Genomic DNA, 14,414 nt, shown 5'->3' on the forward strand with positions numbered 1-14,414 from the left:
TGAACCTTACCCTTCGAAATTACGGTTCAATTTCCATGGGAAAGCTTGTCGGTATGCAATGGGTTCCAAATCCAAACAAGAAGACGAAGGTCAGACACATTGACGGTGACAAGCTCAACAACCGTAAGGAGAACCTCGAGTGGTTCTAAGAGTAAAAAAATTTTATTTTAGGGGGAAACCCCGAGTAAAATTAGGTGTTTAGTTCATTAAGTGGGTTAAATTAAGGGTAATTTGGACAATTAGCTCCCGACCTCTGAATTGGACTCTTTCATCATCCCAGTTGCGTAGGAGGTCGTCCCAGAGGAGTTGGTAGAATTGCCAATCCAAGGACGATTTGTCCTCCCAGGCATTGAGGATGTACTGCTCGTAGAGTCTCATGACCTCTGCCTTGCACCAGACACCCTCTCCCTTGGAACGTAAGGCTTCTTCGAAGTGCTCGAATGCGATTGGCTGCGGGACCATCCGAAATGACACTTTTTGTCCGTTTGGTCAATGTTCGTGTCTCGTGCCATAGTCGACGAAAATACAGACAAACAGGTTATATATGAGTTTGAGACCAAGAATGGTGTAACTCGACCTGTCCGATTCAAAGACTCCGAGGGCGACCATGAAATTAAACGGAAATTAGCTAGGAAGGAATATAAAAATTTTTTATTTCATGCAATGTTTTATTTCTGTGCCGTCTTCTTTAACACCCCAGTACTTACGCTTGGAGAGGACATGAACTTCGGTGAAAATTTTGTCCAATTTTGAATTGACCCATCTTTTCACCGACCATTCCATTTCAATGAGTTTGTTGTATCCTTCTTCGTTCGTCATGAGTGCGTCCGATGTTCTCATAGTAAACCTTGACTTTGGATTTGACTTCGGAGAAGAAATGTTGTACTCGTCAAGGACTGCTTTTGCGAACTGAGGGTAAGACCAATGTTCGACAATAGGTTTTAATGTGGTTACTAAGCCACTTCACCTTCGGTAAATTCGTATTTCAAAACAAAAGGAGAAAACCTTTCAACAAAGTTGTCGACCTTCTCATAATGTTTACTCTTCATCTCTTGAGGTTTCTTAATGGAATATCCCCATGTCGAATTCATAAGCAATTTTAATGTCATTGCAAGTTTGGGGTTTGAAGCTTTCCTAATATCATACAGTTGTTTATGACTTTTCCAACTGTATAGTTCCTTCCTGGAACTCACCATCTTCGTTTGGAATTCCAGTCGGGATATATTGGACGAACCTCATGTATGCGGCGTTAAGGTCGACATAGTATATTTTTTCATCTGAGTCGAACTTATCGCATCCAATCGGACCAGTTTTTTGGAAATTCAAGCGAGTCTCTTATCTCTGAGAAACTTCTCCTGTTATCTCATAAACATCGTCGAAGCAACCTGTTTCATATAAAACCTTCTGACCTAACTCTGATGCTCTCCAATACAATTTGACGTCGATTGGATGTCTCAATGGGAGTTTGTTTATAGCATCTTGAAGTTCTTGCAACCTCATTGAAGTTCTTCTGGTTCAGTTGGTATCGAACAATCCAACTCCTTTTGGAACTGTGTACTTCTTTGTACTAGAACTTTGTCTGGAACAACTTTTTGTCTTGCTAACAGTGAAAGTTTGTTTTCGTCTTTTTGGTACAAAACTTTCTGTCAGCTTGTCATCTGGAATCGTTCCAAAACCTTTCTCGAAAAGAATGTTAACAGCTCTGACAATGTTGCACTTGCCTTTTCCGAACAATGGGTTTGTAAGACTTTCGTTCAACATGAAGTGGTTGTGGAAAATTACAATCTTCAACCATGGTAAGTCTTTGTCAACAACATAGTCGTCATGTGAAGAACCTTTCTCAGTCGGAATGTTGACTCGGATATTGACATTTGCCAACGGTGCAATTTTTGCCAATTGACCTCTGAGAATGTACCTTGTCTTCACACATGACTCAAGATACTTCATCTTCCATCGTAACAAGACCAGAGTTCCTGAGACATGTAAGAATGCAAGGTTCATTGACAATTGTTTCAATTGAATTGTAAATTCCATACCTTGTCAAGTCAATGTCAGACTTATTTATGAAGGGGAAGTATCCAGCATGTTGTCTGACTGCTTGAGGGTTAGGTTGGTACCATTCGAATTGACACTTGCAATTCCTTCAATTGCATTCAAAATGTCTGAGTCGGAGTCAAACATTTGTTCTCTCTTTAGTCTTGAAAGCGTCAAGAAGCATTGCAGCTGTTTGACATTGCCATATGCATAGTAAATGTGACCATCCAAATCTTTATGGTCAATCTGAGATTGTATCCTTTCTTATTTCCGTCTTGAATTGCAGCAAGTACACCCATGAAGCCTTCTTTGTTCTTTCCTTCGTCAAAGTTTACTGTAAAAGGTTCGACCAGATGTAATTTGACTTCTAACTTCACGGTACTTTTCATATGCATATCTTGTTCTTTCCATGGGAGCATGTGCGTCTTCACCTTTTCCTTTTTTCCGTCTCAAAGGATGCAATTGTTCGTCATGTTTCCAATAGAATCTGGCAAAGCCGTCGTGTCCTTCAACTTGAGGTTCACTAACATTGAAAGGCATGTCCATAAGACGTTCTTCTTCTAACCTCTCTAGTCTGTTTGGATAATTTGCGCGTGCTGTTTCCAATTCCATTTCGTAGCGAAGACCAGACAATTTGTCATAGACTTTTATGGGTCTTCCCTTCCTATATTTAAAATTCTTCGAAACTTTCCAACCATATCTTTCTAACTCTGCTTTTATTCTAGCAGATTTTCTATCCATTCTATACGGGGGCATTTTTATAAAAATAAAAAAATATTTTTTTCTTTTACTTTACATAACCTCCTGCTACCAGAAGTCTTTGACGCCAACCCATACCAGCTAATGAAGGTTGACTTTTAGTATTGAAACTAACCTTTGGTTTTGGTTTATCTTCAGTTTTTTGTTTTTCTTCTTCTATTGGTTTTTCGTCACTTTTCGGTTCATCTGACTTTACCTCACTTGCAGGTATGGTTGTGTCGTCAACATCTTCATAAATATCATATGCCATTTGTTTTTGTTTTCCTTTCAACTTTTTGTGTTTGTTGTAAAGTTTAGAATATTTCGACTCTAAGTCAATGAGATGTTCTATAATGAACTGTTGGTCAGTGAAGTAAACTTTTCCATCTGTTGTCTCGAAAGCTCCTTCAGACTTCAATATTTTATTTGTGAGAGTCTGTTTCTTTTTTGAGATACTAGCCGTTCCATTTCTATGAAAAGTGACTTTATAGTTAGGGTTTGTATTTCCAGACCTGGCACTTTCTATTATTGAATTTTTCTCTTCATCTGTAAGTTCTTTGACAGGTTTTGACAATGGTTCTGAACTTTTTGTTTGTGGTGTCAAATCTACCGTTTCAACTTCTTCGGTCATTCATCTCAGTAAAAAATTTTAGTTTGGTTTGTTTTCAACTGGTTGTTTAGGTTTTTTAAGTCGGTCTAAAACTTCTTGAGGTATAGGGAGGACTTGACAAACACGTGGTGGTGTAACTGCTGGAAGTCGACAAATCCATCTTGAGCCCATTTGTCTCAATGCTGTATTGTTCATTTCATCTCAGTAAAAAAATTTACATTCCCCACGTTTGAGGCGGTGGTTGCGGTTGGTTGTTGTTTACCCACTGTTGTGCATGGTTATATCCTCTGTTTAAAGAATCTTTCACCTTGGTCCATATAGTGCCCTGCTTGGTTATAGTAGTCATTTGCTTTGTTATAGTAGTTTCCTGCTTGTCTGGAAACATTGTCCATCCATCCTTGAACTTTTCCTCTTGTTTCAGGATTTGGAATAAGATTTGCTGCATCTCGTGCTACCTCCCAACCTTTCTGTACAGTTTGTATAATAGGCTGTGCTTTCTCTTTCAGTATACCTAATGTACTCAAAATCTTCCTTCCAATTCCAAATGCACCTCTGGCTATTGTTCCCACTGCGGGCAAAAATCTGGATGCAACTCCTGCTAATGCGCCAAATAAACCCATTTCTTATAGGGTAAAAAATGACGAATCCAAACAAGGACCCCTATGTTTCTAAAGCGACAAAGAAAGCACTCATGATAAAAATCTTTAGTTCAACACCAAATGCTTGGTTTATGGATATCTTGGAAAATATTCCGAGGTAGAGAAGATGGACCTCCATACTGGTAATATTGTTGGTCAAAACACAAGATACTGTGAAGCCATACCATTACAGCCAAAAATATTTTAGATGTGAAAACTGCTTTGACAATATTCGTTGACAAATACCATCCAACAAAACTGACATCTGACTGTGAAAGTTCTTTCAAATCAGACGATATTAAAAACTATCTGCGTTCAAAAAATGTAAACCAATATTTCATTGTCGACCAAAACCATTCTGCTCTTGGTGTCATTGACAGTTGTATAAAAATCTTAAGAGACTTAAACCAACCACAAGGTGGTGAAGCAAATGAAATGTCATATGACGACAAGTACAGACACTTCTCCATGGCAAAGATGAGACAAGTTTAAATATTTACAATAACCGTAAAAAAAAAGGTTTGGGAAACCACTCCCCCGAAGAAATGAAAAACAACCCCGACTTAGAGAAAGACTTTATATATTAACAATTTAGTCAAAAGAGACAAACAAGAAAGAATGCCAGGCTTCAAACTTAAGAAAGGTGACAAAGTAAAAATAGAAAACCTAAACGCGACCCATATGAAAATACTATTGACTATGACAACAATGGGAACCCGACAGGTACTCGCATTCGTGTTCGTAAAAATAGAAGAAAGTATACAAGAGAATATTATGAAGTTTTAGGCAAACATGGCAAAATGTACAAACTGCAAGCAGAAGATAAAACTACTATTGTCAGACTCGTTTCAAACTTGTCAAAGTTCAAGGTGGTATACTTTCAAAGACAGTTCCTAACAAATATAAGACAACTCCTGACGAATATGCTAAAGAAGTTGAAAATGACGACTAAGCATTTCTATACCATGCACAAACTGTCATGTAAGGTGGCATGTATTTTTTACCTAGTCCTGTAGATGTTTTGTAAAAGTATGTTGGTGGTTTCCTCCTGGTTCAGTTTGTCGAAAAGTCTTTTTTGCTGAATGGTTATAATCTGGAGATAAAACGTCATAGCCAGCTTCATACTCTGAGTTGTATAATGGGTGGTCTCTTAATGAGTGGCTATGGTCGCCAGAAAAGTTTGTTGTACCAGAATGACTATGTGGTGGCAAGTTGTCGACAGATATCGTTTTACTTCCACCTGTTTTCTTTGGAGTGTGTGCACAATACAAAAAAACTTTCGAGTATTTGAGTCCAAGTTCCAAAACCAAGTACTACTTCTGGTCTGGTAGAGTTCATTGACGTATAAATAGAACCAACTGGGTAAATGGTTTGAAGTATTTCTGTCTTTAATGTTTGAAGCTCTGTTTTGTCTGCTTTCTTGTCATATAAATCTTGAGCAGTGAATTTAATATTATGTTCATCCTCCATGACATAAACATCTCTACATCTAATGTTTCTCATCGTTTGTTATGTCGTCATCCGATGTTAAACCTTGTGGAAAGTTAGGAGGTTTACAATATATTGCATCCCCACCAGTTTCTTCAACCGTTTCCTTCAATATTTTCTATACCAACAGTTGCGAAGAAGCTATGTGTATGTCCAACGTCACTTTTCCTGTTTAAGGTTTCTTGTAAGTTTGTAATATTTGCAATGGTATGTGTATGTCCACGTCACTTTTCCTGTTTAAGGTTTCTTGTAAGTTTGTAATATTTGCAATGGTATGTGTATGGTTCTTATCCGCTTTAAGGTCTAAACATCCTGAAACCCACCCTGTATCGGCTTTACCTTTTAAAATCTTTGTTGTCCGTTCATGGTACCATTCAACCCTTTTCTATAATTTTTTCATCTTTTTCATTCACATATTCCTTATCTGCCTTCTTCACTAACGCACTAGCCACACGTGCTAACTCATCGTCAACATACTCTTTGTCAGCTTTGTTGTCAATATCTGCTTTCAAAAGAAGTTCATCTATAGGTTTCTCGTTTAAAGTTCTTTTTGTTGGATTATACAAACAGTATGGTTCTTACTGTCTTGAATAGAAACTCGTCTGTCATTGGGTTTAATGTCAGTTTTAAGTTTCCTTCTTTCAATGACTCAGATATCTTAGAATAGTTTGAAAAGTTTGTTGTGTTCTTATTAGAGCTTGCATAATGAGTTGTCGGTTGTGTTGTATTTCTCTCATAGACGCTGTTTCATTTGACATTTTATTATAGATAAAATATGCTTCCAATAGAAAAAGAAAATTCAAGAGTTGCTACAACTAAACCATTAGATGAACTTTTTACTAATGTCGGTCAAAAGTTTGAGACAGAGACCGTAAAGCATGAAGGCTATCGTTTTGACTACCCATTAAGATGGCTAAGAGACCCATCTGTCACAAAAGCTATTGGCTTTCGTAGAATGAAGTTTGTGTCTGTAGAAGATAAAAGTTTTCCATTTATTGTAAGGTTTCATTAGATTATATATCTGAAGGGAAACGAAAAATGTGGGAAGAAATTGAGCTAATACAAGTTGACCTTTCATCTTCTCTACAGACTGCGTTAAAAATATAGAAGATAAAATAAATTCATGTTATGCAAAATATGCTGATGAATATGCAAATACCGAGAGCACACTTTATGTGAGAATTGTATATGACAAACAAAATTCACAAGTGTCATTTCAAATCTACGAAGACAATCCAAAGAAAGACGAACAAATATATACAGAATTCACTGCAATGTCATGGTATTATTTGCAAAGAATGTTAAATCAGAAAGTCAAACTTCCTTTAGCAAATATTTACAGTCGATATGCAAGAGATGAACCATATTTATTTAAAGATGTTTTCGACCCAGCTGCTATTATTGTTCATGCTTCATTTTCTGGCGCTCAAAACTCTTTCTTATGCTTGGCAATGACTTTTACGAAAAACCTACAAAGTTATATGAACCGCCGAGTGGAAGTATTTCAGACTTTCAAGTATGGTTTACTACAGATGGAAGAAAAAGAATAATTCCATTATACCATGCGTTTTACTTAGAACTTAGTTTCATATACAACTACTATCGAACGGTAAAAAATATAATTTTTTAATACGGTTGAGGTGTTGGATTTGGTTTGCCAACTAGACTGTGGTGCAGGTTCAGGCTGTTGTATAACAGGAGCTTGTTCTTCTGGTTCAGGGTCTTTAGGTATAATACCAACGAACTGACCTACTCTTTTACCAATATTTTTGACACCGTTCCAAATTCCTCTTCCTACGGTTTTTATTCCATTCCATATACCTCTTCCAACATTTCGAAAGAAGTTTCCTATCTTACTGAAGAAACCCATTTTACTATATGTAAAAATCTAATGTCCGCCTAGTCTCTTACGTTTCCTGTTGAGTTCCATAGCATTCTTTAACTGGAGCTCATACATTCTGTTTCTCCTCTGGTAGAAAACATATTCTGGGTCAACTCCTGTGTTCGCGTCATCTGCATAAAGTTGTTTATATCCCACTTCAGGGTTTGTATAAAACTCTTTCCATCTCATATTTGCATACCATGGTGGCAAACCTAACGCAGCGTCATTTGACATGGCAGTTTGCATTTGTACATCTGTTGGCACTTGACCATAGTTTGCCATTGCAGTTTGTATTCTAACTTCATTTGGAATATTCTCTGGGTTTGGTTGTCCAGGTTGCTGTGCATTCGCTAAGTTCTGTGCGTCCATTTAATATTAGATAAAAATATCTCTTACGAGTACATATACTGAACATTTGCAGGCATTGGTTCATCTTCATATTCTCTGTACTTTTCTGCCACGTCAAAGAAATAAATGACACAATGGAAAAAACCTAAAACAAGTAGTCCTATTTCAAACCACATTTACTTACTAATAAAATTTCTTTATTGTGACACTTTCTCCAGTTTATAGGACCTCTCTCATATTCTATCTTGTCATATATAAACTCATAGTCATGTATGTCCTCTAACCATCTCATGACACTTTCCAAACCACTTTTATCGGATGTAAAGTAAAAGCATGGATGGTTATGTAAAACGTCTAAAGTTTCTAAAGAGTCTCTCAAAGTCCAGTCTACTTGGTATTGAAAATCCCATGTGTTATAGAACGGCGGGTCCACTATAAAGAAAACATTTTCCTTGTCTTTATATTTTTCATACAACTCTGTCCAATGACATCTCACAAACTCTATACCCTCAATATATTTTTCTATGTTCTCTTTGAAAACATTTGTATAGTTAAGATATAAAACTTTTGACATAAGTGTTTCAATGTCATGAACTCTTATAGCACCACTATATAATAGTCTAGCAGATATACTATCCCAGTCAATATACTCTGCCTTTTTCAAAACCTCTCTGACAGTATTTTTCTTATCTAATGGTATACGTTCCATCTTACCTATAGGTATCTTTTCTTTTAACTCTTTCAATATTTTGTTTGTGTCTGGTATATGTTTGAGACGGTTCATATAGTTGTCGAAGTCATTGCATATAATCTTTGAGTCAGGAAATATTGTATGGCACAAATGAGATATATAGAAACTTCCACCGAACAAGTCTACAAATGTTAGACCATTCGGTAGTTTCTTAAGTTCTCTCAATAGAATATCTTTACATCTACTCTTATTTCCAAAGAAGGGTAACGGTGGTTTTGTAAAATTCATTTTATATATATAATAAAAATGTTTTTTCCTGAAAAGTGACAGAAAAGTGACAAAACATGAAAACATATATAATTTGTGAAAAGCGACACATTATATAATGTTTTCGACCCAGAAGAAGGCTTCTTCCCAGAAGCAATGGAGGAAGAAGAAGAGTCCTCCGAATAAAAACTTCATTTATACTAAACATCAACATCAGGGCTAGAAGGCACGAAGTGCCTGGAAGCCCCACTACCTTTTTTTTTTTTTTTTTTTTTTTTTTTTTTTTATTCTTTTAGCTACTTGTAAAATAATCTAATTTTATAGTAGTATATGTTGAAGGGTTTTGTGACTTTTTTTGTAAACGTAAGAATTCATACATTTTTGAGCGATTTTGTATCATTTTTTTTTACATATGAAGTAAAAAATGTATGATTTTTACGGTTTTTATTCTTACGTTTTTGAATAAATCAAGATTTAAAAATTTTCAGAATCGTAAGAAATTTTCACTAAACCCATACATAATGAAATAAAAAAAATAAAAAAAATAAAAAAATAAACTTTAAAAATTCATGTCTTACATTTTTTGAATAATTTATTTTTTTAATTCGTATGAAAATGAGTGTCAAGACTAACGACGTTAAAAAATTGGGATTCACAAACGAGGAAATAAAGGATATATTAGAGGAGGCGAGTTATGAAGTTAATAAATATTATTTAAGAAATTGTCAAAAATTCGCGGAGTTATTAAATGATTTAGATTATGATGGAAAAATGAATAAAGATGATGTTATAAATTTCTTATTTCCCACAAATTAATTTTTACTTTTCATTCTCTCCATATACGTTTCATAATAAAATAGTTGATGCGGTAATGAGAACTCTTAGAGATGCGTTAGGGGTTAACGGTCAGATATACTGGGATGGAAATCATGACTCCATCATACAACAGTTAGTATATTATTACAATAATACATGGCATAGAACAATAAACATGAAACCGGTGGAAATGAAAAATGATATTTCAAAAGAATGGGAATATATTAGAAAGCAAATGGAAAGGTTGAATGATGTTAAACGTGAACAAATTAATTCGGGGCTCATGAATTTTAAACAAGGGGATAAAGTTTTGATTCATCTCGATTATGGAAAAACTGATAAATCAATGACAAAAAGAAGACGAAGATTTGACACAATAGCTGAATTTGTGAGATATATTAACGGCAATGCATTAGTTGAAGTTGACAATAAATTAATAGAAATTCCGATTTATTTTATTACTCCATTATATTTAAATAATATTTAATTTTTTTATTTCGTAAGAAATGAGTAACAACGAAGCAGTCAAGAGTCCAGACGATGAATATAAAAAGAAACTAAACAGAATTAAATCAAAAATATGTTATTACAAAAAGAAGCCACAATGCGGTGGGGTTGAAAACGATAAAGAGAGGAAAGAAATAATCGAAAAATTAGAAACTTATCGTTCAATCCTTAAACTGAGTGAAGCAAAAATAAAAGAATTTAATAGAATAAATAAATTGGTTGGAAGAGATGAATTTAATAAAGATGAATTTTTAAACTCAATCCAAATTTAATTTTTATTCCTCTTTGACAACATCTCTCTTTCCATCATTACCGCATAACCACATTTTCTCAATTTTAGTGGTTTGTTATTTTTAACATGTTCTTGCATCATTTTTATCATTTCCTCCCTTGTTATGATTCGTGGTAAATTTTGAGCTTGTGGGGTATTCATTTATGATAAAAATAAAAATTTGTTATCACTTATTTTATCGTGAATGTTTTTAGGTTATTCAATAATTAATTATTTTTGAATAACTGAAGGTGCTACCATGTTACCATGTGCTACCAGGTCATTTAACTTCTTTTAAAAAATGAGACAACATGACATTTAGACAACACAGCAGGGGAAGGCAGTTATGAATTATTTTTGAAGAACTGAAGGTGCTACCATGTTACCATGTGCTACCAGGTCATTTAACTTCTTTTAAAAAATGAGACAACATGACATTTAGACAACAACATAGAAAATATGATGCAGTCCAAAAATAAAGTTAGTTTTAAAATTATTTTTATTTTTTTATTCCTATATAAATGACAGCAACAAACAACAACAGCAACTATATCATTTCTGATGAAAAAGTTATTGATTCATTAGTTGAGGAATTAGTTGTGGCAGAAACTAAAACCCTCAACGAAAGAATTGGTGAAAACAAGATTGATTTACATAACTACCTCAAACATGATGGAGGAAGAGGAAGGAAAACTGGTATGGCTTTATTAGTAAATAAAATTTCAAATTTAACGATTATAGATGTTGATATCAATAAATCGTACAATGATGAACTTAAAGAAACAGTTAGAAAAGACATTTTATCAAAACTTTCGGATAAAGATGTTATCGTTAAAACCGCTTCAGGAGGTCTTCACATTTATTGCAACACTAATTTCTTCTATTCAACCTCGAACAGAATGATTAAATGTTATTCCTGCAATGATTATGATATTGACATAATGACTTCTATTGATGATTCAAAACGTTCTTTAGTAGTTATGGCTGATTCAAGAGTTCGCAAGAATGCAACAGAACCAATCAATACATACTCATTCATTCGTGGAAGTTACGATTCAACATTAACCAGAACAGTGAATGATATATTAAATGATTTGAATATTAAGGTAAGAGTTGAACAGAAGAATGAAGAAATAAAGAGTATAATGAATGAAAACAAAGATGTAAACATTGACGATAAACTTGCGCAGAGCATAGTTGATGGCATCTGTGATTTTGAAGTACATAATGACGGTGGAAACATGAATTTAGAAAAAGAAGTTACATTATTCACACTGTTTCAAGCAATTAATTCGTTACCTAATCATTTAATTAATGAAGCATACGATAACGTTTATAACTTCTGCAGTTTAACAGAAAATGCAAAAAGTAATTTTGAAAAAGCACGTGGTAGATATGCACATTTAATGACTTCTCCATTTGTTTTAGTGAAGATTCTAAAACTTTATCAAAAGGAATATTATGATGAATATGTTTTACCTTTATTACGTAAGCCAAAAATAACGTTTGATATCAAACTTGATGACTCGTTTTTGATAACAGATATTAGACGCAAGGCTGAAAATCATCAGTATAAAAACAGTTCTGAAGTAATTGAGGATTTATCACGTGTAATCCGTTTTGTAGATTGTGGAAACAAATATTTCATTCAAAAGGACTATAATATCCACGACAAAATGAATCAAATATCATTCGTTCTTCAATCAAACATGAAAGAGTCACTCAAAATGATTAAATTATTTAAAGAAGAAGGTAAAACCATAACAGCATGGGACGTACTATTAAATCAATTATCCTCATTAACCGTTAAGGGTGTTTGCTTTAAATCTGATTCCCCAGATGTTTTCTCAACGTTTCAGGGTTATAAATACAACATTCTCGAAAAACCAGATTACTCAAAAATTGAGATGTTTATGAATTTCATTAAAGAAGCCATTTGTGATAATAACGATGAAGTGTATAAATACCTTCTCGGCTGGATTGCATCAATGATTCAACATCCTGGAATCAAGAATGAAACAGCAATTATTTTGAAAGGACTTCAGGGAACAGGTAAAAACAGATTTACAGACATTATTTCTGAACTCCTCGCTGGTTATTCATGTAAAAACATTACTGAAATAAGTGAGCTAACGGGTAATTTCAATTCGGTTGTTGAAAATAAAATGTTTCTTGTACTTAATGAACTCAAGAATGTTGGTGAAGACAGACTCGCAAACTTCAACGCTTTGAAATCAATTATTACGGATAATCAAATTAGAATTAATGAAAAGAATCAACCCAGAAGAACTGCACAGAATGTTGCAAACTTCATTTTCGTAACTAATAACGTCTACCCTGTCAAAATTGAAGTTGGAGATAGAAGATACGTAGTTTTAAGAGTTAATGGTAAATTCAAGGGTCAATTTGATTACTTCAAGAATTTAATGGATTCATGCACAAAGGAATTTTATGATAACCTTTTAACATATTTTATCAATTACGACCTTTCATCATTTAATGTACGAATCATTCCGATGACTGAAGCCAAACAAGATTTAATTGAATTATCAACAAATCCTTTAGATGTATGGATAAATACACATTATGATGAATTGTGTGCAGGTATGACGTGTGAAAATGCTCTATTCTGCAAACCATCAGACATGAAAGACAAGAATTTCCAAATGAGTATTAAGGATAAATGTGATAGGAAACATAGAAGAATAGACGGTAAACAAACATGGTGTTATGTTTTGAAAGAAGAAATGAAAGGATTATATAAACAGGTTGAACCAAACGATAATGAGGATTCATTTACTGACGATGAAATACCTGTAAATGAAGCTTTATAAAGTATGATTGGAATTTATTTTTGCCTTCCTCCTATGTTGTTGTCAAAATGTCATGTTGTCACACTTTTTCAGAGAAGTTAAATGACCTGGTAGCACATGGTAACATGGTAGCACCTTCAGTTCTTCAAAAATAAGTCATTATTGCCTTCCTCCTATGTTGTTGACATAATGTCATGTCGTCAACATGGTAACATGGTAGCACCTTCAGTTCTTCAAAAATAATTCATAACTACCTTCCTCCTATGTTGTTGTCAAAATGTCATGTTGTCACACTTTTTCAGAGAAGTTAAATGACCTGGTAGCACATGGTAACATGGTAGCACCTTCAGTTCTTCAAAAATAAGTCATTATTGAATAACCTGTAAACATTAACGTAAACATTTATTTCTGCAGTTCATTCATTACTTCATTACCTAATTAATTACAAACATAAAATATATTTAGTTCATTCAATGAACGTGGTAAGCCTGCAAAGTAGGCTCAAGCACATTCAATAAATGCGGTACCATGCGAATACAGTCATAAATGGTGGCATGTAATCTTTACTTTGTCCCGTTGTTTGTGTATATCCTGAAACGCGATGTGTATGGTTTCCTTCTCCCTGAGTGTCACTCCAGTAACAATTTATGGCAAATTTAACATCATCTTTAACATCATATCCTTTACCTTTTGTCATTCCTGACCAATCCCAATATCTATGCTTATGCCAACCTGCTTGAGATGTGCTTAAATCTATGTAGTGACTGTGTGCAGGTAAATTTTCACCCGTAATTGTTTTACTTCCCCCTGTTTCCTTTGAAGAGTTTGCACAATACAAAAACCTGCCGCCATCTCTGATTTAATATTAATTAAAAAATATATTTCATCACTTATATTCTAATTTTTTATTTAATGATAAATGAAACCGATTTTAAAAATAAATGAAACAGAGGAGGAAGAAATAAATGAAAGTGAAAATGTTCAACAAAAAATAAACGTTGTTAAACCAATTACTGAAATAAAAATTTTTTCATCTGTTGATGAATTTAATGACTATTATGCTAATAATAAAAAATTATTTGAAGAATTGACAACATGTAAATTGAATAAAATGTTTAAAGTTGAGGACAGAGTCCAAGACCCGGAGGGTCATGGATTCAAAATTTCAAAAATAAAAGGAGTGGTTAGTTTGAAATCTATTCCCCAATCAAGAATCACCTCATTAATGAAAATAGATGATTTAACAAAAAGAATAGAAATTATTGAAGAGCGAATAAATCAAATAATTGATTTCATAAATCATGACTCGTT

The 14,414-nt window shown here is 34.0% G+C and overlaps 7 protein-coding genes and 1 pseudogene across 8 annotated transcripts, besides 2 other annotated features; 4 read left to right on the forward strand and 4 right to left on the reverse strand.

Moving 5' to 3' along the window:
• Positions 1-8,980: part of a mobile genetic element that runs on past the window's edge.
• On the reverse strand, positions 199-462 carry TVAGG3_0381380 (uncharacterized protein; the record flags this gene model as incomplete). The annotated part of the gene is made up of 1 exon (XM_051232094.1): positions 199-462. The coding sequence occupies one exon, from the start codon at positions 460-462 to the stop codon at positions 199-201; it is 264 nt and encodes an 87-aa protein (XP_051101824.1).
• On the reverse strand, positions 2,822-3,403 carry TVAGG3_0381390 (phage tail repeat-like family; the record flags this gene model as incomplete). Its single annotated transcript, XM_051232095.1, has 1 exon — positions 2,822-3,403. One exon carries the CDS (start codon positions 3,401-3,403, stop codon positions 2,822-2,824), a length of 582 nt encoding a protein of 193 aa, XP_051101825.1.
• TVAGG3_0381400 lies at positions 4,020-4,876 on the forward strand (annotated as a pseudogene). Its single transcript has one exon. A coding segment is annotated over exon 1 (857 nt).
• TVAGG3_0381410 (serine threonine-protein phosphatase family) lies at positions 7,161-7,378 on the reverse strand (the record flags this gene model as incomplete). Its single annotated transcript, XM_051232096.1, has 1 exon — positions 7,161-7,378. A coding segment is annotated over one exon (218 nt), but the record flags the coding sequence as incomplete, so codon positions are not given.
• Positions 7,397-7,672, reverse strand: TVAGG3_0381420 (uncharacterized protein; the record flags this gene model as incomplete). Its single annotated transcript, XM_001328490.2, has 1 exon — positions 7,397-7,672. The coding sequence occupies one exon, from the start codon at positions 7,670-7,672 to the stop codon at positions 7,397-7,399; it is 276 nt and encodes a 91-aa protein (XP_001328525.1).
• Positions 8,981-9,343: 363 nt separating the features above from the next.
• Positions 9,344-13,968: a mobile genetic element.
• Positions 10,019-10,291, forward strand: TVAGG3_0381440 (uncharacterized protein; the record flags this gene model as incomplete). The annotated part of the gene is made up of 1 exon (XM_001583174.1): positions 10,019-10,291. The coding sequence occupies one exon, from the start codon at positions 10,019-10,021 to the stop codon at positions 10,289-10,291; it is 273 nt and encodes a 90-aa protein (XP_001583224.1).
• Positions 10,812-12,245, forward strand: TVAGG3_0381450 (Prim-pol domain family; the record flags this gene model as incomplete). The annotated part of the gene is made up of 1 exon (XM_051232097.1): positions 10,812-12,245. A coding segment is annotated over one exon (1,434 nt), but the record flags the coding sequence as incomplete, so codon positions are not given.
• Positions 12,897-13,124, forward strand: TVAGG3_0381460 (uncharacterized protein; the record flags this gene model as incomplete). The annotated part of the gene is made up of 1 exon (XM_051232098.1): positions 12,897-13,124. The coding sequence occupies one exon, from the start codon at positions 12,897-12,899 to the stop codon at positions 13,122-13,124; it is 228 nt and encodes a 75-aa protein (XP_051101828.1).
• Positions 13,969-14,414: the final 446 nt, after the last annotated feature.

Source organism: Trichomonas vaginalis, chromosome V (assembly GCF_026262505.1).
Source record: "Trichomonas vaginalis G3 chromosome V, whole genome shotgun sequence".
Lineage (NCBI taxonomy): Eukaryota > Parabasalia > Trichomonadida > Trichomonadidae > Trichomonas > Trichomonas vaginalis.